Below are 25,701 nucleotides of genomic sequence, written 5' to 3'. Positions count from 1 at the left end.
AGCTTGAAACCAAGTAGAACCAGAATTGCAAGAGTGGACTCATGAAGAGCAGTAGCCACTAGCCAGTGGGGGCAATAGGACCCATTGGACCAGTTTTCGGGCGACCCCTACACTGTATTGGGTCATGTCACTCATGTGATCCAGTGAGTGTGAGTCCTCCTGTTTCGTCATTGCCTTACAGCATAGTACAATCTAAAGATGTTCTCAAATAAATCAGAAACACACAATAACATTCATGTGTCAACCCACTCAAAGTAACAAATCTAACAATGAACCAAATTCCATAATCTGTTCAGTATTTACCACTTACAATGGGCTCACCATTACTCCATTACACGTTTTTTTACTGTACGCCGACATTTATAGACATCAGTCATGTTGCGTTTGAGTATCTACGCCATTATTGAGTTGCTTTGGTGATTGCTACATCTACACACTGGGTATATACTACCATACTCAATTTACATGGCTGAGGGAATGTACTGACCATTTCTTTTTTCTTCTTTTTTTGGTAAACGTATGCCTATCGACATACAGTATACCACATCAGATGAGTAATCCCTTTTTTTTTTTTTTTTGAGGGAAGATGAGTAATCACTTAGATACTATTGTATTTGCTTTTCCAAGTACACTTAATAAGTTCTAATCAGGTGAAAGTGTGAAATAAGGTTTTTTTTTTTGGTTGCTAAGGTGAGACAAAGGTTAGTAACCTAACCAAGTAGATGGTATTGGCTGAAATCTAGACTTAGCACTTCCCAAGAGATCATAGTAATCGGCATGATTCAAGCAGTCACGAAAATCTGTGAAAAGCTTCTCAAATATCCTCCACAGCACTTTGTTTGATCTTGAATATGGAAATGGAAGAAACACCTGAGGTACAGAAAAAGAATAATATTCAAAAGGTCGCTCACACCTTAGCAGGCTACAATTGGAAAACATTAACTTGAGAACAGTGACAAAATTGCATCCTATGATTCCTAACAAGTCAATTTGTGCATGTTATATACTTCATATCAAGTACACATGATGATTTCTTACATTTCCCTCCAGAGCCAAACGCTTAAGTACATGGAACGTCCTCTCATCTTCCTCTAAATTGTCAATGACAGCAAGCCAGATCAAAGAAGCAAGCTCATGAGCTCTTTCTCTTGGATTCCCGCATGATATGAACTGATCTGCCAACAAGAAGAGTGGGTCAGAAATTGACAGATTAATAACGTGCATAGGACATATAAATAGTCTAACTTCATGAGGTTTCCTAGCACAAGATCCAAGACCTAATTACAACAACGGATCAACATAACAAACCCTTATAGTTGTATGCAGAACAAGCTTAATGATGTATAGAGCTTATATCACTATGCTTTCCACCAGTAACAGGTGTTTATGTTTCCCAATATTCATAGAACAGGAATTGCAGACCTTATGGAAATATATAATTTAATGATTGACAATGAATTATGATAGATAAATCTCTGATGTTCACCTATTATTGTCCCATGAAGTATTGTAGAAGAGGCTGGCATGGAAGAAATCTCAAGTTGTTCTTTCAGAAAAAGGTATGTATGACCAACAATCTCATCCATCTCATCGCCTAGGGCAAAGATGTGTCTACTGATATACAACGCTGTGAACCTCCTGCATACATAAGCAGGAACATTAAAGGCTAATGTATGTCCTTAATAGCATTATCACAATCTTAACACCAAAATATGCTGTGACATCAGAGAGATAGGCGGTATAGGCATAGTAATGTCAAGGAGAAATTGCTCATTAAAGGTCCACCTCATTCCAGAAATAACTGAAGAGCAACTCAATTTCTCACTTCAAAGGTCTCAGTTTGAGCTAAGGATGTCATAACAACTAAGGTTGTTTGATAAAATACTGTACTTTACTATGAGTACTTTACAAGTTCTTTAGTTAAAGGTTAGTTATCCAATAGTTAAAAGCTGTATATTGCCAAGCATAACATAGTCTTCACCCCAAAAAACTGAAACTAATTTCATAGTTGATCATATTGAAGAGGTACCTTTTACTTAATCCTCGAGGAATTGGTCCTGGCCATCTTTTTGCCAGACCAGCAAAAGGATACGTCTTTACAAGAGCAGCTTGCCATAGACACTCTCCTCCAAACAATTTCGCCCATTGTTTCTTGACACAGGATATTTTAGCCCAGTCAGTGACAGGAACTCGAATAAATATCTCAACAAGCAAATGATCAGGCAGCTTTCCAAGTGGATTATCATGTGAATTTGCAGTTTCCCTGGCATAAGTCATCAGGTTCCTGCAGTAGAGTTGATAATTCATATATTAAGAGACCAAAGAGGTAGACCAAGTCATGAAGAAAAAAGAAACACACACGAGTAGACAGTGAAGAAAACGAATTATGAGGAAGTAAATAAAGATCATTGCTCAAATTAAAAACATTTTAAATTTTACCAAAATCAGGAAGCAGATTTAATGTAAATACAGCTTTCATTGCTAGGGGGATGAAGATTAATGAGGAATGCGGTTTGGTCTAACATATTGGAAAATTCCCTTTAATGATCTGTTATGAATTGACTTATTGAAGAAATTGATGAAGAGCTAAAAATGATGATTCTAATTGATAAAGTTGGTATTAGTCGTATTACATTTAGGGCATGCTTGGATTGGGGGTAATACATTAAGGGGTAATAAAAGTCAAACTTGAAAAAACAAAAGTAATTAGAGGTGGTGTTGTAGAAAGATATGGTGTTTACAAATGAAATAAGGTAATTGTGCCATGAGGAAAAGAGAGAGATGGTGGAGTTATTACTCTCATAACGAGGGTAATAGTTACCCACCCTCCTCCTAGTGTAGCTATTACCCCCAAAATGAGGGTATTGATTCCTTTTCTTCACCTCACACCATACCATGATTACCATCACTACATAATTTTCTTATAATCACACCATCACTATCTCCTTCTTCCCTATTTTCACATTCATTTTGCTTAGTTTGACTTTTATTACCCCCTTAATGTATTACCCCCAATCCAAGCATGCCCTTAATTGAAGATAAACGCCAAGTATTTCAGAGACTTGAGGCTCTCCCAAAGCTAAAATAAACTTCTTAATTCTTCACAATGCCTTCTCTTCCTACCCTGATACCTTCCTCAACATATATAGGGTTCTTGATTCCCCGTTCTCTCTAACTATTCCTGCATATATCCTCAAGTTTTCTAACTTATTTATTATACACTTCTGATTATACCCCTATAGCTGGTCATAATCTCATGAACAATTTCAGATATCTTTGAATGTCAATTAGTTTTTAAACAAAGAAGAAATTAGTGCACAACTTATTAAATTCATCCGTTAAGTCATACTTAATTTTCATAAATGCACTTGAGAACACTCAGTCTTTCTTCTTAACGAGTTCATTTCTTTTTTTTTTTTTGATATATCAATTTATTGTGTGATTGTATGAAGGGTAATATTCTGTATCAGCTTCACCACTCTTTTTTAGAGATTCTTTATAAGAATACAAGTCTAAGATACCCACTAATCCTTTCGCCAATAGGCAATCCGATCTCGGATGCTTCCAGCCTCAAACGAGCCATCAAGAATCTTTCCATCTTCTATTAATCCACAAGTTTTGCATCAACACCTAACACAATAACACCCTAGATGCTAAGAATCCAGATTGAACTAATCAACAGCTTACAACTTGGTTCGTTAATCAAACAGCTAATTTGGAGCAGAAAGTCATAATCAGAGTGATAAAACCTTCACCCCACCTGCTTAATTTTCCTTAACCCAACAATTTAATCTAAAACAATAATATAGTACAGAGTTTGAACAAAAATCCATGGATTATTGATATGTAGCATAAAATTTGTATTATCACACCATAAAATTCTTGTATTTGCTTACATCATAAATTACCACAATTTTACAAGGTAATTTCGTACACAAATTGATCAAAGATAGAATATAAACTCTCTATGAAATTCTCACTAAGGTCCTTTGTTTGGCGTAAATCAATTGGTCCTACACTCAAATTCACAGCAGAAAACAGCAGACTTAACCAGAAATATAATGCAAACAAACAAATTCTTGCGATTCTTGATATTACCATAGAAATTACACAGAATAAATAAGCTTCAGAGAGTAATTACTTACAAATTGAAGTAAAACATGAATAAAAATTGGAACTTTAACAAACCTAAGAAACAAAGTTAGAGAATTTCTAACCTGTTTAGAGAAAGAATGAAAGGTAGAGAAGAAGTGTGAGGTGAGAGGTGAGCGGCACCGCAGATAATATTCCTAGTTTGGTAGCTGCTGCTGCATAGAAGTATACAAGTACTGTTACTGTAACAAGATGTGGATGAATTAGATACAACTACACGTCAAGGACAATTTGTAGGCTACTAAACAATTTTAGCTGGAAAAGTAATTTGGTTTTTTCGGGTTTAGGGAGTCACGGATGACAATGATGTCTTTATCGCATATACAATGACAAATTGACAATGATATTTTCTGTTCAACAAAAATAAAGGGTTAAAAGGAGTTTATATATAATGATATAAAAGAAATCGATCTAACTATTACCTTTGTAAAGGCTATGGATTCAACAATTATAAAGCAAATACTAAATTTGTTCTTGAAATTGTAACCCACTTGGATTTTGCAAGGTATTCCATCTCTGATTATTAGTGTCTTTCATTATATAATATGGTTAAAATTATTTTATTTTGACCATGTGAATTAGTAAGTTAAACTCTCATGATACTAACTAAGAATTTTGGATGTATAGAAGTCATATATTTCTCTTCATGTTATTGCTAAGTGTAACAGTGTCACATACCTTAAAAGTATACCGAAAGTTTCAAATTAAGATGAAGTTGATGACTAAAGAAGTAAAAAGTTATACTTCAATACACATAACAACATATCCTCCATATTATCAATTGATAAACAACAAGATCCAAATCCAACTATAAAATATTGCACTGTACTTACTTGACTTTTTGCTAAAGGGGGGTTTCTTAATGATTTAGAAATCATGGAATCAAAATTCATACTCTTTAATAAAGATGACCTTATATAAAGTAACTTCTCAATCCCAATTAAAAAAAAGACAAAAATAAACTAATATAAGTATTATATGACTAAATCAAAACCTCAATAAGCTCAATGACACTTGTTAAAGAGGGATTAATTATGTAATTCAATCTGCCAAATTGGTCATATTCTTCTTTTCAATTGGTATTGTCCAAAGCAACCAAACAAAGAAATATCAATCAATTTTCTTCTTTGTTAAGCTATAAGATAAAAGAAGACAACCAAACTCAAATTCCAGTGTTTTCAATCAAAGGCCTTTCTCTCTCTGCTTTTGCTTCAGGTATGTGCTCAGCTTTGTGAATTTTCAGCTGTGAATTCGTTGCTTTTTACTCAATTATACCCTCAATTTTCTCTTCAATATGTCATTATTAGAAACATCATGTTAAAGTTTGAGTCTTTTGATCATTCTTAGAGAAAGTAAAATCAAATTGGTATCAAAGACCTGTGATTTTGATTTTCAGAAGCTTGTAATTTGAATTGTGTTGCATCATTTTGTAGATTATTGATTTGGGTATTGTGCAGATTTTATGATTTGTGTCTTGATCATTAATTGCTAAATTTCTGTTATGTTGTCTTGAGTAAGATTAACTTGAGATTTGGGGTTGATTGGAGGTTTTGTAGATGATAATTGTACCTGTTTTAAATTTCACATAATTTAATTGAGAATTAGCTTATTCCCACTGAATAATTAAAGTGTGGAAGAAATTACTCGTTTTAGAGAGAATGGCTAGAATAATGAACGAGGACGAGTAGGGAAAATGTGGATATTGTGGGACTTTTCTGGGTGATTTATGTTGCACATACCCATAGGCCCTTATAGTTTCAGGACAAATACAATGATATCAGGCTTTAACCCCGAAAGGACGGGTTTGGCTACACGAACCGGCTAGATTTCATTCCCACGAGTTGCTCATGATGATCCTGTCTTATGCATTGTAATCCTGAGATTTTCTAGTTTGATACTTGAATTATATTGGAGTTGAAGCAATGAAAGACAAATTGAATTGATATTTTTACCTAGAACACAGAATGTGTAACATATGGTACTACAGGCTGTGGATACAATCCGAGACAGATTTTGGGATTGCTGGCTTAGTATTTCAGCATGAGTTTGTTATAACATTTTAGGAATTTTTTGGAATTGCAACATCGAAATTGCTACAGTTGGCTGATCTGTTGTCTTAACCTTCATATCATGACTAGAACTTGGGACATATCCACATAGTTATGTAGAAAAGGTTCGTGTCAATTGTGTATTGACCTAGTGGCACTTTTGTGGTTACTATAGGTCAAGGAAGCTCCTCTCTCAACCTGTTTGAATTACTGGTTACATAACGCCTAATTTGAATTGCTTGAGTTAAGATTGGTTTATTAGTTTTACTGTTGCAGTTATTAATTTATAATCCATGTCAATCGTTTACAATTTAAAGATAGTTGAGTAAATTTCAAGAGAGATGGAATTTTCAATCCTGTAAGTGATTGGATGTGTTTTGGGAACTTGGTTCCTGGTTTAGTCTTGTCATATGATTGGATGCTGATAAATTTGGTTACTCACATTCCAGCTGCATTCTTGATCGCTCTGTATGAACCAAAGCCATGCCGGTAGACCTCAGTGATCTTTGCAAGGTCTGGGAAGTTAAGCCTCTGAAGATAACTGGTGAAAATGAGGCTCGGAAAATTCTGGAGAATGTGGTGAAACAGGTGCAGCCGATCCTGCGCAAGCATAAATGGAAAGTTGAGGTCCTTTCTGAATTCAGGTATGAAGGCACAAGTTTCTAGTTAAGCTTAGTTAATTTCTTTTAAGTTGCTTTACAACTTTCTGATGAAATTATTACTGTACCAAGCACAGCCCATCTAATCCATCCCACATGGGATTGAACATAGGAGGAGGTGCAGAGATTAAGCTACGGTTGCGGAGGCCAGAAAGAAAGTGGGATTTCTTCTCTGATGAACAGGTGCTTGATACTATGCTGCATGAACTGTGCCACAACGAACACGGTCCCCATAACGCTGACTTCTACAAACTCTTTGATGAACTTAGACAGGTTAGTGACTTCACTAACTCATTGGCTTGTTTTTTTTTTTTTTATTTGCTTTTTTTTAATTGTTTGAAGAGCTTTTCTACTTGATTCTATGTGCTGAAGCCAATCAACTTAGTTCTCCTCTTCATTGTTCTGTCTCGGAAAAGTGTTCCGTTATAACATTTACATTGACTGATCTTGTGTGGAATTCCCTTGGATGGGGTAAGAATAAATGTAGAAATTGTTAGATAATGTGAAATTCCTCCGATTGGAGTGTATTCCATTGATTTCAATATATAAAGTTAAAAGTATGAGACCTGATCTCGTTAGGAAATCTCAAGAGATAATTACAAAATATATCCAACGATAACAGAATATCTAGAATATTAATCCTAAAGAAGGAAAAAAAATGTTTGCGGAAGTTAGATCGTAACCTAAAGCTCTGATACCATGTTGTAGATAATGTGAAACTCCTCCGATTGGAGTGTATTCCATTGATTTCAATATATAGGGTTACAAGTATGAGACCTAATCTCGTTAGGAAATCTCAAGTGATAATTACATAATATATACAAAATATATCTAACGATAACAGAATATCTAGAATATTAATCCTATATTCTATCAGAAATCTTGTACACACCTAAATCTGTTTTGGTGTTTTTGAAATCTATTATTGCCAGGATAAGGATGTAAAGCTATTCTTTCATCATTCCATACTCCATAGTGCATATTCAAATATTGAAGTTATTAGTTGTTAAGAATAGATTCAGCTACATATAGCTGGATAAGAATATGCAATGGCTCTCGCCAAATGATTCACAGGTTTTAATTTGTTGAATGATGAGAACTCTTCTTCTCACTATTGATAAAATGATCAATCCACCACGTAAAATGACTTGACACTGAATGTTTCTGTAATATATCTCTCTAGGAGTGTGAGGAATCAATGGCGAGTGGAACTAAAGGCGCTGGGAGAGGAGTTGATCTGTCTGAAAGACGTATGGGTGGATCCTCACAGCCACCACCTTTGCCATTTTTCCGTCAAAATGCATTGACTGCTGCTGAAAGAAGAGCGCAACATGGAATTTTGCTGCCATCGGGACCTAGGAACATTGGTGGTAATAATAGTATGAGGGCTGACCTCACCCCAGATCAAGCTGCTGCCATGGCTGCAGAAAGAAGACTTCGTGATGAGTTATGGTGTCCCACCCAATCCTTGAGGACCAATGGCCAGGAACCAAGTAATAATGCGTTCTCCTCAGTGGAATCAAGTAACAATGCATCCTCCTCAACGGAATCAGGTTATAATGCATCATCCGCAATGGGATCAAGTTATTATGCATCCTCCTCAATGGAATCAAGTAGTAATGCAGCTTCCTCAGTAAAAACTCGAAGACCCATTTCAAGTCTGCAAGCTCAGCCACGTGTGAGTCTGCCATCTCAGCCACCCCATGGGAAGATAGAAAGTCGGGGAAGTTGGCAATGTTCTAAGTGTACTTTGATCAATAAGGTAAAACTTTAAATTTTAATCAGAATTTGTCATCTATTGTTAGATATGAAGTAATAACCTTCGTGAAGTTAGAGTCTTGAAGAGGGTTTTTCTTAAGTGACCCAGTGAGGCCCACAGGCTCTAAACCAAAATCGGAATTTGATGTCGGTGTTCTTGTTTCATATGCACTATTTGTATTACTGCACTATATTAGTTTATAAGATTAGCAATGAAATTGTGCTATAAGCCTATAGTACGTATGATTTTTGTTGATGTTCCGACTATTTATAAGCACTAGCCTTACAAAGCTCATACTTTTATATGGTTGATGACTGATTTTGCAGCCACTGGCCCTTGCATGTGAAGCATGCCAAACGCCAAGAACCAAGAAAGATGAACCAAGTATCAGTAACTGGTCATGTAAATACTGTACCCTGATGAACAAAAGCAACTTAGAAAAATGTTCAGCATGTGGAGAACCAAGGAAGTCATATGACCCTCCTCCTAGCAGTTACACACCTCCTGAAGCTCCTGCATTTGAAACATTCCAAACGCCAAGAAGCAAGAGAGATGATCCGAGTACCAGTAACTGGTCGTGTAAATTCTGTACCCTGATCAACAACAACAATTTAGAAGAATGTTCAGCATGTGGAGAACCAAGGTATTCATATGTCCATCCTCCTAGCGGTTACACACCTCCTGAAGCTCCTGCATTTGAAACATTCCAAACGCCAAGAAGCAAGAGAGATGATCCGAGTACCAGTAACTGGTCCTGTAAATTCTGTACCCTGATCAACAACAGCAATCTAGAAAATTGTTCAGCTTGTGGAGAACAGAGGTATTCATATGGCCCTCCTGCTAGCAGTTACACACCTCCTACAGCTCCTGCAATTGAAATATTACAAATGCCAAGAGGCCCAAGACGGGAAGATGGTCCTAATGTCAGAAACTGGTCATGTAAACTCTGTACCCTGATCAATGACAGCAATCTAGAGAGATGCTCCGCTTGTGGAGAACAGAGATAATCATAAGCCCCTCCTGCTAGCGGTTACACACCACATGTTGTTACTTAATTCTGGCAGGAAAGTAATGCATACAGAAAACTAGAAAAGTATTCTTTGTACAAAATCAATTTGTAACACTATAATTATCCATGTATTATTTGACCACTGGTCTGTAAATTTCGTAATCAATAACAGCTAGTTTTGAGTGTTGAAATTATGATGTATACACTGATAAACAAAATCTTGGGAGAGTTATAGCTTATCTATAATGTCTATCTAAATTTGACTTGACCGAACTAATCCGAACCTGACTCAAATTCTCGCGACTAATACTGACAGACTCAAATACGGTTATATCTGAATAAAACCAAACCGACCCAAATGACTCAATGTGAATTAATTGAAACCAAACAACCCATGTGCCACCTCTACTCAAAACTAATAATACGAACATCCATAGGTTGAAGTAGAATTAGCTATACAATTCTTCGCCGATTGAGAGCTTTTTTAAGGAGTGTTTCTCTTCCAGGAAATGGATTGTAAACTCCTGTATTCTGTTCAGAACTCTCATTGCTCTTCCTATACTCACTCCCCTCATCCTCTTCCCCAACTACATTGCTAAACCTACTGCTATTCTTCACATTAGACACCCTTCTCTGCATTCTCAACCTATCTCTTCTCTCAACTCTCCTCTCCCTCACACCAACCTCTCTACTGCCACCCTCACTTCTATCACCTCTCCATCTTTCGCGGTCTTCATCTTCAGCTCTCTTCAAGTTCATAACCTCCTCATCCTTCCTCGGGTTTGCCCTTGGTATTCTCCTACCTTTAGAGGTCCCAAGAAGCTGATAATCAACCTTACTCCACCCAACCTTATCATCATTATCCCAACCAAACCTCTGACTTATCTCGAGCAACTCAGCAACAACACCCTCAGACTTAGTATTAGTGTGTAACACATCACCATTGAGTAGCCTCTCAGCATACTCCCATTCAATACGGTCCTTGTACACCGGGTCTTCGAGGACTTGATCAGCTAGCTTAGCCCACTCCTCAAAGTCCCTTGCTCTAAGATTGTTGGACACCCATTTTAGGTAGGTTGATGGCAGGGTTCCTAGCATTCTTCCCTTGTATTTTCCAAAGTCTATGATTCTGTCTCTTGCTGGAAGTGATGCAAAGGTAACTGTGAAACTCGGGTTTTTCGGCTTTTGGGAGCATAGGATGTTTGAAGGTCTAAGGAATGTATGCAAAGAGTTATGGCCTAGGAAAGAAGCCATGAGAGGTTTGTGTTGGTGGTGTGGATGATGTTGGATGCCTTATCTTAAGGCAATGTCAAGACAAGGCTAATTTTAAATTCCAACGGTTCCAAATAACTTTATTAATTATTACATTTAAGATGAAAAAGCCTAATTATTCAAGCATTTTTTGTCACTTTTCTAATACGAATTATAAATAATACATCACTTATTTCGTCTTATTTTATGAACTTATTACTCTGCACACAAATAACAAGACTAGACCAGACCTTATTATAATTTCAAAATACATGAATCTTCATGTTAATAAAATTATGAATATTAGATATTTGGAAAATACGATTCTTGTCAAAACTTCATTTGATAATGGTTTTTATTATATATCAGGTATTAGAGTACAATACAATCAAACAAAAAAGTAGATCAAATCAGACAATACCAAACTTTTAAAGAATTCAGATCATTATCCCAAGTTCATATCAGACCATAAGTTGTTTGATGGAAAAAACTAGAAGTTTCTAATTAAACTATCAATAACTTTCAAAAAATAATTGTCTGAGGGAAAACTTATACTCAGTATTCTTAGCATTTCGTATGCGTTTTGCACATAAGTTATTCGAAAAAAAAAAAAAAAAGGTTACCATTAAAGAAATGAGGCAAACCCCATAATAATAATTTGTACTGCATAAAATATTCGATTTTCGTGGTAGGACATCTATTGAAAGCCATCTGCATAAAACAAATGTTAACTTGAATGAAATTTGTCATTCAGAATTGAGTGGTCGCAGGAGTGCTGGTCTGCTGGACAGTAATAATAGTCTCAAGCAAGTAAAATTAAGATAAGATATTGCACAAGGTTACAAGCTCTGATTACAGGAATATTGTAAATACAAATACTTGAAAGAAATGCAATACCTAGCAACCAGAAACCTAGAAACGATTTACTGCCCAATGTACAAGGAGTCTGATAATGAACTGTTTTGAAGCGTGAAATAAACAAACTTAGCCAGGTCCAACTTTTGGAATGTCATAATGCTCACTCAAGTTGGCTAGATACTGATTGAAGTCATCTAGACGGTCACGATGGGAATTCTTAGACATTTTTGAATACTTCTGGACATCAAGCTGCTCTCTCTGCTCTATGTATCGTTTTTCAGCTGGCGTCAGATGATCAGCAAAGTTTGGGGCCTTCCCTTTCCCCGTTGACTTGTCTGATTCATTGTTGTTGTTCTCCTCTACATTGGTAAGAGCAGATTCTGCATTTTCACCTACACCGGAATCCAAAATAAGGAGGTGATAAAATCAATAGATTTTCTAATTCCTATATCAGTAAAACTAGCACTAGCCCATAACTCCATAAGTACTACACAGAAGATTGAATAACTTCATTACTCTGTCAACCTTAAAGGGAAGGAAAGGAGACTGAACATGCCTATAATTTGCCAAATGTTGTAACAAAAGAAATAACCTCAGGAAAGTGATTTTGTGATGCAAAAATTGTGAAGGCCTAACTTGGTATCTTTAACGACAAGAGGAAGCTTATTTGTCTCGCACTCAACTAGATTTTCCTAGCTAATCAAACAATTATCAAAAATGACTAGAGAAATCAGAATACTCTATAAATCTCGAGGCACGGTACAACAAGCTGTACTACAATGCAAATGGCACCCCAGTGCAAAAGCCACTGCCAAAGAGAGGCCATGAAAACAAGTTAAATGATCCCAATCTTATCATACTTCAGTTGCAATCGCTGTTCACCTGAATTGAAACTAAGTTACTCTACAGTTAGATTTCATACAGCACCCTATAGGATGTGTTCACAGTAATGATAATGTTCATGACTCAAAGTCACTTCCACAGACAATGCCAATGGTTTGGGCTGCCACGGCAGTAAGCTCAAAGCCACAATGTGGCTATGATACGACACAATGGCCAAGATATCATATTATGCCTCTAGAAATAGGACAATTGTTGGAAAAGGCAACTCCCACTCACTTCAGGGTATTAGTGCAAATTGTGGTATCACTGAAATATATCAGACTTGGATAAGAATACAGTCAGGCAGCACTTAACAAGCAAAAATTCAAAAAGGACCCTAGGATGAATGAAATATTCAGGAAAAAAACATAAGTCGTCTTCTTATATGTTCAACTAGAGAATCAGCCCTATGTATGTGGCTGCTGTTATTTCAGCATGATAGAAACTGGAAATTTTGTAAAACAAAGGCACCTAAATGTTGCAAACAATGAAGACCATGTAGCTGTAAAAATAGAGACTATATGTAACACAAGAAACCAAGATCAAATCATGGCACAAAAGGAAATTATACAGCTCTGGACTGAAGAAACTGTAAACACAATAGACTTTAACTTTAACCATACAAGACATGATTTGCATATTTTAAGGTGTCGAACAAATGAGAAAAAAGAATAAGCTCAATATGCAATGCTAACTAACCGTCTATTTTCTCACCTTCTTTTGTTTCTATCTTCTCATCTTCTTTTGTTTCTGAAACTTCATCATACTGTTTCTTTTGTTTCTTCTTCTTCTTTATGCCGCCAGTCTTCACATCCAAAGCTTTTCCTTTTAGTTTCAGCTTACCACCAATAACATTTTCATATGCTGACATCTTATCTGGAAGCAAGACAGCCAAATTATCAAATTCCAACATTCACATTACAAAAGTAGATTAAGCTGTGCTTTTGCTTGAAAGCATTCATGTTGATTGTGTCAAGGACAAGATTATGATAAAAGTATACAACATTGCATCACATCAGCAAACTTATGAGATTAATAACGATTTTCCACTCCATTTCGCTTTATAGATGACATTATTTTCATCTTCACACATGTTCACATACATCACAGTCTGATTCCTGAAGTCATACTGTATACAACAGTAATGACACAAAAGAACAAATTCCTTATCCTTACACTCTAAGAACATATTAGATGAAAAAACAGAAAAAGCACTCTTTCTGACAAACTTGTTAGAGTCAACTATAACCAAGATTTCCAAGAACCAGCCATACGAGGCAAGATCTGTGAGGATGATGCAGGCAAGATTCATAACAGGAATCAACTTCACCTATCTAATTATGAAAATGAAGCAATGACCTTTAGCTATTGTAAAAACCACAAGCCAGGAAAAGGAACCGAATATCCAAAACCCCTTCGAACCCCCATCATCCAACACCTCAACTATATATACTTATAAGGTACATTTGAACACGAGTACATGACCATTACATAAAAACTGCACAACCCTAATTCCATGATTCCAATAACACCATTGAAGGCATCTCCTCGTTTCATTCTTGATGGAAAAAGAGATTTCCACTACAGTTGCACTTCTTAAAAATTATATCTGCATTTTACCTTATTTGAAAATTTACTAAATCCACCTAAACATCATAATATACATCCAACTTTAGGGCTCAAACCCATTAACAGTGACCTCGAATTTGTGAAAAACATTGAACATGTATTCTATAATAAGTTTTTTTCAATATTTTGATACCCAACAAAAAAAAAATCAAATTAGCGGAAAGACCTAAATTTGGGAGTTTCTCAAACTGCAATAACAATGATAAATTGAAAACCCTAATCGGTCTAATTAGTCAGAATTATCAAATGAAGAAATTGAAGGATGAAATTAATAAAGCAATTACACACAAAACTGAAAAATTAATTGAGCTTGCCAACATAAAATTGAAAAATTAAAAAATTAATTGAATTAGAAAGTGTTAAGCAATGAAAGAATATAAGAAAACGATTAATTACCAAGCGAAGGAGTGAGTACAATTTCTGGAAAAGTTTGAATATGCCCCAAATCTTTCTTCCTCGATATTCTTATTTGATCCTCAATTTGGGGGAAACAAGAAGGGAGGGCACTACACACCTAGCTCTAAGTGCCCCGATGTGTATTAATATGTGCTTAGCAATAATCTCATAAGCCGATAAGTGTAAGGTAAGTACGAAGCAATCAATAATATGTGAGCTTATAACTTGTACTTCGTATTTTTTAGGACAGACAAATCAAGTCCACCGATCACAATACACTATTATGGGATTATGGTGAATTATTACGAGTATACTGATAACGCAAATACCATTATCTTTTACGGAGTAGAAGAGTTGATGACGCAAATACTATTATCTTCCACAGTCATGTTTCATATTGAGAGGCAAGGTCATACATAGTATATTATGGAGTACTTGATGATTTATATTTTAAGGTTGCATGATATTTATTTTTGGTTTGGGTGTACTGTATAGAAGGTTATGCCAATGTTTTATAGATGTTGTAGATTTGATTTTCTTTCAATATAATACAGATGGTATACAATGTAGCATGCTGATGGCTCTATTTTTATATCACAAACTTAGCTATACATGAAAAGACATGGTTTACAAGGCTTCACTAAAAAAATGGCCTCAACCCATTCTTCATGTTTTCAAAAATCAAAATTATATTTTCCAATATGCCTTCAATTAAATAACAGATAAGAGAAAGATGTGAATAGAATAAAATAAAGTTAAATGTAAAGCATATTGTTGTAAATTGTGTCATACATTTAATTACGAGAGGTTGAGACAATGTGACAACTAATTCTGAACCGAAAAAAATCCTAATATTTGTTGATCTTCTTTTGTTCTTTGTCCATTTGATTTATGTGAAATCTTCCCTAGTAGTTTTATACAGTAAGTACTATATGTAGCTTCATGTTTAAGACACTAAATTGATGCCTTTTTTTCTTGAGTCTATTGCAGACAAATGGTCTACAACCATATTTTATCACTTTGATCTCTTACCATGCATGGACTTTGGTGGTAGGTAGATTGACTGATCTTACATTTTTTCAGCTATTCAAGATTGTTTGTAGTTGTATTGTTATAAGTTCAGCATAAATAAGTTCGGTTCATGGGAAAAAAAGCTCATATAAGGTAAGCTCGTGTAAGTGAAAATCGGATGTATTGAACTCACCCTCATGTCCTTGACTTGATTTCAGGTTTGGAATTTCCAATCTAGCAATTGTATAACTATTTGGGAAAGATAATTTCAATAGCAAGATACATTTACTGTCATCTATGAGACTATAAATTGAGAGTTTTCTTGGTACTGAAAATTTCTTCTGTTTTTTTTTTAACAGCATTCAGTGTATTGGCTAGGTTGTTGTGATTCCATGCTATTGTTTACCATTTTGATGCTTGTGAATATCATGAAATTCTTCTGGTGGGAAGCTGGGTATTGTAACACCACTGACATTACCCGTGATCAAGACTTGTAGCGGGTTCCTTCAGTGTATACTTGCATGACATACAAAAACAGGATTCACAGAACAAATGGTACATTCTTGAATATCTAAGACTGGTATTCTTTTTTTTCGAGTGTTGTTCAAATACTATCATGCAGATTGCTGAAGTAGTCAGATACTGTTGCAGATTATAGCCTCATACAGCCACACTACAGCATCAGGAGAAACCAACACTAGTTTTCAATAATGGTCCGGTGGTCCCCACCCCCAAACACCCCTCCCCTTCGATATTTATATTTTACAACTAATTAATAACTTTTAATTTTAGGATGTCTAGAAAAAGTTGTCACATTTTCTAAAACTGTAATAGTTTATGATTGAAATTCTTAACATATCAATACTTAAATTAAGTGATAAAAAGGAGAATAACATGACTTTTATAAAAGAATTCTAATTCTACTCATCAAATGGGTTACGAGTTTTTATAAGATGTTTTATACATTTGGCTTTGCATTTTGGCTATATAAGTACTACTAACCTGTTTATCTCATTGTTTTGAGGAATTGCTCCTCACTTTCGCCAAAATATAAATACATAAAGTATTGCGCTATTCCTCGATAGTTCCTTACTTCTAGTCATATGATTCACCATCCTCCTGGCAGATCAAGCTAAAAGGGATGATGACCGAAGCTGATCCAAGTAAGACACTGCATTCATACTGTGCTTGTTACTTTACATAATTCGCTTTAGTTTGTTCTATGGTATGAAATATTTCAGTCTGCTACTCCCTCCGCCTAAATTTGATGTGTCATGTACATTATTTTATCATGTCCAAAAATAGATTTCACATTTGCTCACTACGTGATTTAAGTGATGAAGTACTGGACTCTATCGTGACAAGATTTCTGCTGGTATTATAGCAGGAAATATAGAAATTTGATAGCTGGTAAGTGGTAACATAGGTGGGTAAGCTTGAGGACTGCACACTATTCTTCACTCCCAGGAGGAATGGGAGTTCTTCAAATCGACAGATTCGACACCCTTCCAATATTCCCTCCTTACTCCTTAGGTTATAATAAAAAGGTTGAATTGATAGAAATCTCTATCTAGTTAAAAATGATCATAATTCAGTGCCTGCTGCAATTGTTAGACATCAGATATTAATACTGAAGAAAACCACTCCCCTGAAGGATGAAAACTAGAAGTTTCGAGGAGAAAACCCATGCCCTCTTTAGGTGCAAAGGTAAGATTCAGTAATGCATTTAGTACTATAGCATTTAAACATCAAACCTCCTATATTCCCCAAAGAAACAAGGAAGATGCCCGATATACTACACAGACATTGAATATTTACACATAATTAACAGCGTTAACAACTTAAATTAGAAAGAACAACATGAGCGATGGATGATAAAGCAAAGCTACATAGCTATGACTTAAATTACATGCTCATATAAAAGATAATCTCAATAAATTCCCGGTATAATCCTGTAGGGAACCTTGTCACAGTAGGTTTTCCAGTACTTGCCATACCTGCAAAGTGTCACAAACAACATATTAATTTCAGAGCTTAAAAGCAAAGGAAAGAGCTAAAATAGAGAAATAGGATAGTAATTCAACAAGCATGCAGTGATTTTGTGACAATCACGGGTCCAACCCCTTTATTTATCAAGAGAAACAAGCATGCAGTAATTCTTTGCCTTACTTGGATCGACATCGATCGTCATCCCTTTTAGCTCGGTCCACAAGGAGGATAGTGAGGAATATCACATAGAAGTAAGGAAGAAACTGCAGAAAAGAAGCACGATAAAACAGTTCAGTCAACGGAATCTAGATCAACACAGATCTGTTAAAAGAAAAAAGGTTTACCAGAACATGTACTTACATGATTAAAAAGAGCTGGAACTGTCCAGAAAAAAGCAGCTAATATTTCTGGGACATAATGAAAATGTCGAGCTAAACCCCACCTGTGAATAAAAGATGTAAAAAATCACCGAGTTATATAAAACTGTCCCTGAATACACAGTCAAAGTCAACCACCTCATGGTCCTATCCAAGGAGTGCAGAACAACTCAATATTATGCTCTGATGTACACGACTAATCAAATGACCAAGAAACATACCATCCTGAGGTCAAGAGAAGGCTAGTCTTGGATTCTCCTGATGTTGTAGTGTACGAGGCTTGTATCTGCAAAAGATTCATCTACATTAGCATAATAGTCTTTACATGAAATACGAAAAAGACAATATCAGAGATACAGGATTGTGTACAAAAGGGAAAAAGAAAAGTAATAAAATGCAAAAGTAAAGGTGAAATGAGGAAAATTTATAGCAATTCAGGATGAACCTTTGATGGAGGTTTCCCCCAAACCAAGCCTTTTCCATTAGTACGGCGAAATTCCTGTCTCTGTCTGTCACAGTCGTAATTGATATATATGCACAAAATGCCGGCCACAAGAATGTAAAGTGAGAGCTGCAACAGAGATAAAAAGGACTTTCAGAAAAGATATGTGATCCGGTTTTCTACATTGATGAGTGAACTATACACTGCCTCTACTCAATCTAAAATACTTCTCATAGATGCAGTTACCTGAATTCCAAGATGAACAGGGTGGTTAACCAAATACATGCCCGGAGAAGTATACACTGATGGGACCCACACCAAGCATCCCCAGCAAATGTAGAAACCAGCTGTCAGAATCAAATTTGTAGAATATAAGACACAATAAAAAAAAAAATTTAAAAATAAAATAAAATAAGGGCAGAATTCCAACATTCAAAGTACGCTTTTTTTTTAACGGAATTCAAAGTACGCTTTTTTTTAATGGAATTCAAAGTACGCTTTGATATCATTCTGGCACTTCAAGCTTGATAGTAGTGTCTTCCTATATTTGTGTTTCCTCTTACCATTTAAAAATAAAAAAAAATAAAAAATAAAAACAGTCAAGAAAATTGCCTGGATAAAGAGAATCGACTCATTTTTCATCCAGGATCAACCTCAACAATATATCATCCTAATAATAAGACTGACCAGTCAACCAGATACTTGTGAAACGATAAAGAGAATCAGAAACTACATACCTCGGTCATGGGCAATGTCCATGGTATTCCAATACCCAGCTTCCCACCAGAAAAACTTTGTGACATACACTATCATTAAAATGGTATTGACCAGCATGGAATCAGCAACCTTTCCATACATCTCATACTGTCGATAAACACCCAAATAAGGGAAAAAAAGCTTTAAGTACCAACGAAACATAAACATTGAAGTGTACATTTGTACAAGTGTTACTAGAGTTTAGCTTCCTAAATTTGAGATAGATAATATATGACCTTTGTGAGGTAAAAAAATCTTTGTTGCTGTTTATGGGCTATGGGCAAAGACAATTATAAACCAAATAGCTTTTGTTTGAAAATTCAAGCCTATATTACACACATATTTGACATTCAGATTAAAAGCATTCTCAGAGGTATTACCTGCATTATACAGTAGGTCAAGGCAAGAACTGCCCAAGACATCATCCCAAATCTACAGTTCGTGAAAACTTTTATGTCGAAGTTCTTACCAATTCGTGGATATAGCTCCATACCCTAGAAAACACAACAATCACAATATCAGTGAATGGATGATTCAAACATCATGTTCAACACACATGCGGTTCTCTGGGATCTAATTTATGTCAAAGCCACTGTATTTCTATTTATCAGGAGGACAAAATAGTAAGGTTGCTAGTTGTTTAAGGTCATGTATACTAGCAGCCCAAAAAAATGGAATTTGTCAGGAAGGTAAGTCTCTAGTCCATGTCAGACACATTCCTGGGTTAAAAAGTGTAGGTGATCAAAAATCGGGCCGGGCCTTAATATAATTTCTCGTGCCCAAACCCACAAAAAAGTAGCAGGCTTGTCGGGCTTTTTTCGGGCCGGGTTTGGGTTTTGAGCTAAAATTGTGCTTTTAGGCTTGCCCAAACCCACCCTATTTTTGGGCCAGTTGATCACCTCTAGTTAAAAGTTACTAAGGGGGCAAAGATTTCTCAGCATTATTAGTTTCAACTTTCAAGTCTTTCAACATTCTCCAGTCTCCATGCAAGCATGGGTTTTATGATGTGTATCCAGTCTAACACATGAACTGAAGCACGAATTTAAAACAAAAAAAAGGAAAGATGAAAGAACAAATAAAGATGTTATTATGGTTCAGTTAAGCTCACCCAATAGAAATCAATAATGAAGTTTCCACAAGAACCAGAATCAGATGACGATGGTGCAACGTGCCCCTACATGTAAACCAGCACTCTGATATTAAAGACCATGCATAATAAATAAATAAATAAAAAAATGGAAGACGTCAATTGTATTCTGTAAGATAACACACTTTTATGTACAGGAAGATGCAAAAGATGAAGCTTCCAACTATCAGCGTTGAATATATCTCTCCCAAATGATCATACACAATCACTGGATTGAAGATACCAAACCTGAAAGCAGACCGAGAAAATGAACAGTTGGATAAAATGTGATGCATGTTAGCGCCACATATTGATTCTTATCAACACAGGTTCTGTTAACAAGGAACTAAGGAAGCAAGGAACTAACATGCCTCCAAGAAAAAAATTGTGGTTATGACATGCCACTTTTTTAAGAAATATCAGGAAAAAAAAAGATATTTATTAAACTCCCTCTTTTCACTCTCAGCAAAATGAACATAAAAGTAAGCTTCCCAGCTATATACCAAATATGTAGTAGCAGAAAAGTGACATACAAGCAAGATCTCTAGACAAAATGTACAAACTTCATTAGTCTACTGTTTACAAAAGTAATATGGGAATCATAGATTGCATAGCAAATTTATAATATTCCACATATATGCCCACAAAGAGAGCTACTGAAACCATAGAGACAGCACAAACAAAATTGAACCAAGCAAATTTTGACTTTTGAGCACCACTAATTCACTGTATGATACTGTGATATATGACCAGCTTTTTTGCCATCTCTTATATATTAAATAACTCAGCCTTTTTATACCTTACACTAGACATCAAAGATTCAAGGTATAAGATTTGAACTTACAACATTAGTTAAAAATTGACCTTTATGCCTCTACTATTTTATAACAGAGCGGTAAATATTTTAGCCAGTTATTGCCTCGGAGAGAAACTGGGACATTTATAAGAACAGAGTGGTTAATTTTAAAGTTTAAACTGATGATTTGAGAGGCTGTAAAAAGTGAGAACAGTAAATTTACTCACCACCAGAGCCCAAGATAAGTGATCAAAGTAACAAAATATGCTTGCATTCCATTAGCCTGCAATAGACACAAAAGGAAAGCCGTTATTTCAGTGAGACAACGTCCAGTTTCATAATATAAATGTACACATAAGATTATATTTCAATAACAAGAATAGAGCCATAACACACCTTGTAAACAGGACGATTACCAGTGGGAGATATAGGGCCTTCCACCCTTTTTCCAGGTAATAATAGCTGAAGTGCAGCCTCAAATGCTCCATAACAGAAGATGATTTTGCATGCAGTGAATGTGGGTTTAGGCCACATGTTAACAAAACCTTGTAACCCATGCTCCCTCAAGTATAGCCAAGTTTGAGAGATAGAGCCATCAGCATGTACCATAGTGTACCATCTGCATTGGACAAAAAAATTTCAATTTCAACAGAAATTAACATAGCATCTCAGCTACAAGACAAAGAAGCGGAAGTGAGTTCCAAAGCTCAGATTACATCTGCAGCATAGATTATAGATCACTGAAACAAAGTGTGTAAAAATTCTAAGAATAACACTTGATGTGTCAGAAAGAGAACTTTGCTTGTTTTTACATCAAACTAGGAAACTCAGTTGGGTTACTTGGATACCCAAAAAAAACAATCTCAAATTCTCAATCAATGCAGAGCTCGGATTTTTGAATCTACAGACTAGTTTCTAGCTGATTCTTTGACATGTGATATTCTTTAACAAGATGCAAAAACTATCAGCCATACATGTTTCTGTATTAATTATGGAGCATATTCTTCACTAGTCAGGTCCAAATATTTCTAAGATTCCAGTAATTCATGAGGTAATGTCAAGTCAATCAGGAAGAAATGCCTTATAAGTTATAACAAGGATGCTTGAGTTACCACAGAATTCAAAACTCTCACATGTAAATCAATCTAAAGTTAATACTGATGATTGCAAATCTGCTTTTCAGTGTTGGCGAAGCTTATCTTCCATTACTATATTTTACATTGAGTACAGTCATTTATATTTTGCTAGCTAACCAGCATACTGTGTAAATGCCCCCAAAGAAATGATCACATGGGATCAATAGGTTTAAAAAGACCGAGTTAAAAGACAAAAAAAAAGGTAATTGTCACATACGGGCTTTTATGTAATGCTATCTCTGTAAAATCCAATATACGAAGTATACATTAAGACTTTTACAAGAAAATAGTAGATGTCTCCATCGATTGATAACTCCCAAGGCAACGTTCTTTACTCAATTAAAAATCAATTTAAATATGAGAAAAAACAATGGAAAATGATCAACAACCATCTTTACTCAATAAAAACAGCTTAAATGAATAAAATCAATTCCAATCAATAAAACTAAAATAGATTAAAAAAAAACATCATGTGGAGTGAATTGGGCCTAATAACATGTCATAACTCATAAACATCGTTACGTTGAAAGATTCATGTGTTTTTAATCAACTGTGTAAAATATTGGAACATCCTTACGGCCACCATACCACATGTAGATCATTTGATATACGTAGTACAAAATTACTGAATATTAAATCCATATTAAATGACAGAAGCAATGGCTTCTTGTTCCAATAGAGTCAAGAAACACCAGAAAGTAAAGCAGCATCAACACCAAAAACAGGACACACCAATTATATAAACATGGTTAAAAAAACATGGCAAGAAAAAACTCAATTAATTATTTTACCATAGACAAACAGTAAACTAACCAGTAAGTACGGAGTTTGTACTATAATGCCATTAATAAATTACACCTTATTAAACAATTGAAATAATTATCAACCATGAAACCCAGAAATTTAACATCCCCTTAACAAATCCATCAATCTTAAATATAAATTATAATTATAACAATAATAATAATAATAATAATTAAACCCATGAAATATAACTCAAAATCTATCTATTTCACATCCCAATAAAAAAATTAATACAATTAATGATCAAAACGAGGGTTATCACAGATCTAAACCAGAAATCAACTCACTAAACAACAAGAATTAAAAACACTAAAAATTAAACCATAAACAACAAAACAAACTTAAAGAAGAAAAGGGTAAATTTTGCTTACAATAGAATAACAAAAGGTGGGCAAAAGGAGAGAAGTGATAACATTGATGCATAAGTGACAATGGGAGAATGCACAGTTTTGGATTCCGCCATTGTTGCTTCTCTCTTTCTCTCTCCTAATCCTCTCTCTAAATTTACAATCTACAAAAAATTGATGGGTATTTTTAAAAGCTCAAGTAGTTAGTAATTTTTTTTGAAACACAATTAGTTAGTAATTAGTGGGATAATGAAACCAATTAAATATTCAATTGGACTTTTATACGCCTGAAATTTAAAATTTTAATTTTTTTTTCCAAAATGATGGCTGTTTTTTGCTTCTTTAAAATGAAATAATGAATTTTCCGTACCATGTTAAGTAAACTCGGGTAGTCGGGTGCTCAAGTGTGGTGGGGTGTATCCGTGTATCAGTGTATGTGCCCATGTGGCTATGTGCACACCGCATAGTAAAATATTTTCCTCAATCCAAGCATGATATTAGGGGTAATTGTTAATTTTAGATGATGTCAGGCAATATTATCCAAACCCAATGGATAATCATCCATCCGATTCAAGTATATGGATGAAAATCCAAACTTATACGGATGATGGATGGGTTGGGTGACGGATCGGGTCGGATATGGATGATGATTCATCCAACCCACCATCCGACCCATCCATCCACCCGTTAAATTTATATATAAAAAAATAAAAATAAATATCTTTTTTTAAATAATTTAATGTCTATTGTAATGTTAGGAATTGACATTTGTTTTTAATTTAGTAAAAATGAATTTTTAAACATATTTCACCCGAATTATCACCCGATTCATCCATGAATGACGGATGGATCGGATGTGGAAGAAGGAAAATTAGGTGACGGATGGGTTGGGTGATGGATGGATTGTTGGTTGATGGAGGCGGATGAAGCATCACCCGACCCACCTCCGATCCATTGCCATCTCTACTCCGACCTATTATTCATAGCTAAATACCGCTTAAAATATATGTTTATTTGTACAAATATGAGGTCAATATATTACTCCCTCCGTCCTTTTAATAAATACATATTTCTGACATTTATTTCTCACATAATAAAATACATACTTTTAACATTTATTATTTACATAATAAAGAGAAGTACGCATCTAATTAAGGGACGGAGAGAGTACAATTACCAACATCGATTCGTAAATGGTAAAAATATAGTATTCCTTCCATCCCCAAAACTTCGACCCTTTTGGCTTAATTTTAGTCCCAAAATGATCAACCCATTTGCATTAAAATACCCACTAATTTGCAACAATATTTGTACAAAATTAGTTTCTCCATATAAAATTTTGTTTTTTCATGTATTTTTAATACTTTGACTCTGTTTGGTGGTAGCGTTTGAGGTAGTGGTTAGCGTTTTGACCAATCAAAACGCTATCAGAAAAAATTTAAGAGTGTTTGGCTAGGTAACGGTTCTAGTAGCGGTTAGCGGTAGAGGTAGCGTTTAGGTAGCTTTTCTCAAACGTTAAAAATAGTATCGTTTGAAAGTAGCGGGGTAGCGTTTGACAGCTTTTTATTACTTTTTTTTTTTGAATATCAATCGTTACTTTGACAGCTAACCTCTACCCACTACCCACTACTAATTGACCGCTACTCGCTACCATAACAGTTACCCGCTACTCGACCGCTAAAAGCTACTCGCTACCGCTTGCCAAACAGGACCTTTATCTCTCTAGTTTTTACAAACCCTATGTAAATTTATCTTTCCATTGTGTTTTTATTTCTTTTTATTTAAATTTCTTAATAACCGTGAAATCAATCCAAAAGGGTCTAAGTTTTGGGGACAGAGGGAGTATTACTTATTAAATACTTTATTTATTATAAGCCCAATTAAATAAGAGTCAATGACATTAATTCCGTACGGTTAGTCTCAAATTTAGACCCACTCCAGAGGGGCTAATTATTACGGTACTAGTGTGGCTAATAATTACTTAATACGTACTTATAGTGATTTGATTTTTTTTTTTTTTTGGTGCACATAGTGATTTGATTATAATTTGTTTTATAATTAATTACAAAGTACTCTCCGAATAAACAAAAATTTATTGGTCTTGGTGGAACTTGCCTTGACAAACTTGTGGATTGAAACTTTGCATTAACGTTTACTCTTGACTTTGTGACTTGTAAAATGGAGCAAATGGAATCACGTTTTTCGTCTAAATAAATGAATGGCCCCACTTGATGTGCTTGACTTTTGCTTTCTTTCCTTGGGGCTTGCCCCTCG

At 35.1% G+C, this 25,701-nt stretch overlaps 4 protein-coding genes across 4 annotated transcripts; 1 reads left to right on the top strand and 3 right to left on the bottom strand.

Annotated features, from left to right (window-relative positions):
- Window positions 1–238: 238 nt before the first annotated feature.
- Window positions 239–4,339, bottom strand: LOC145570220 (uncharacterized). Its single transcript, XM_081629248.1, has 5 exons — window positions 4,218–4,339; window positions 2,030–2,284; window positions 1,487–1,638; window positions 1,039–1,175; window positions 239–870 (listed from the first exon to the last, which is right to left on the bottom strand). The coding sequence occupies exons 2-5, from the start codon at window positions 2,275–2,277 to the stop codon at window positions 703–705; spliced, it is 705 nt and encodes a 234-aa protein (XP_081485374.1). The 5' UTR covers window positions 2,278–2,284; window positions 4,218–4,339; the 3' UTR covers window positions 239–702.
- Window positions 4,340–5,137: 798 nt separating this feature from the next.
- Window positions 5,138–9,740, top strand: LOC145570214 (uncharacterized). The gene is made up of 5 exons (XM_081629244.1): window positions 5,138–5,367; window positions 6,650–6,844; window positions 6,937–7,132; window positions 8,043–8,621; window positions 8,945–9,740. The coding sequence occupies exons 2-5, from the start codon at window positions 6,684–6,686 to the stop codon at window positions 9,623–9,625; spliced, it is 1,617 nt and encodes a 538-aa protein (XP_081485370.1). The 5' UTR covers window positions 5,138–5,367; window positions 6,650–6,683; the 3' UTR covers window positions 9,626–9,740.
- Window positions 9,741–9,756: 16 nt separating this feature from the next.
- Window positions 9,757–10,974, bottom strand: LOC145570218 (uncharacterized). Its single transcript, XM_081629247.1, has one exon. The coding sequence runs from the start codon at window positions 10,879–10,881 to the stop codon at window positions 10,081–10,083; it is 801 nt and encodes a 266-aa protein (XP_081485373.1). The 5' UTR covers window positions 10,882–10,974; the 3' UTR covers window positions 9,757–10,080.
- Window positions 10,975–11,675: 701 nt separating this feature from the next.
- Window positions 11,676–23,728, bottom strand: LOC145570222 (7-dehydrocholesterol reductase-like). Its single transcript, XM_081629250.1, has 15 exons — window positions 23,452–23,728; window positions 21,537–21,759; window positions 21,368–21,423; window positions 20,491–20,593; window positions 20,327–20,392; window positions 19,599–19,712; window positions 19,200–19,326; window positions 18,709–18,809; window positions 18,466–18,591; window positions 18,242–18,306; window positions 18,004–18,085; window positions 17,824–17,906; window positions 17,618–17,651; window positions 13,333–13,489; window positions 11,676–12,128 (listed from the first exon to the last, which is right to left on the bottom strand). The coding sequence occupies exons 1-15, from the start codon at window positions 23,541–23,543 to the stop codon at window positions 11,863–11,865; spliced, it is 1,695 nt and encodes a 564-aa protein (XP_081485376.1). The 5' UTR covers window positions 23,544–23,728; the 3' UTR covers window positions 11,676–11,862.
- Between the last annotated feature and the right edge of the window lie 1,973 nt (window positions 23,729–25,701).

This window comes from Chenopodium album, chromosome 12 (assembly GCF_948465745.1).
Source record: "Chenopodium album chromosome 12, dcCheAlbu1.1, whole genome shotgun sequence".
Lineage (NCBI taxonomy): Eukaryota > Viridiplantae > Streptophyta > Magnoliopsida > Caryophyllales > Amaranthaceae > Chenopodium > Chenopodium album.
This window is presented reverse-complemented; position numbering and strand designations above follow the sequence as displayed.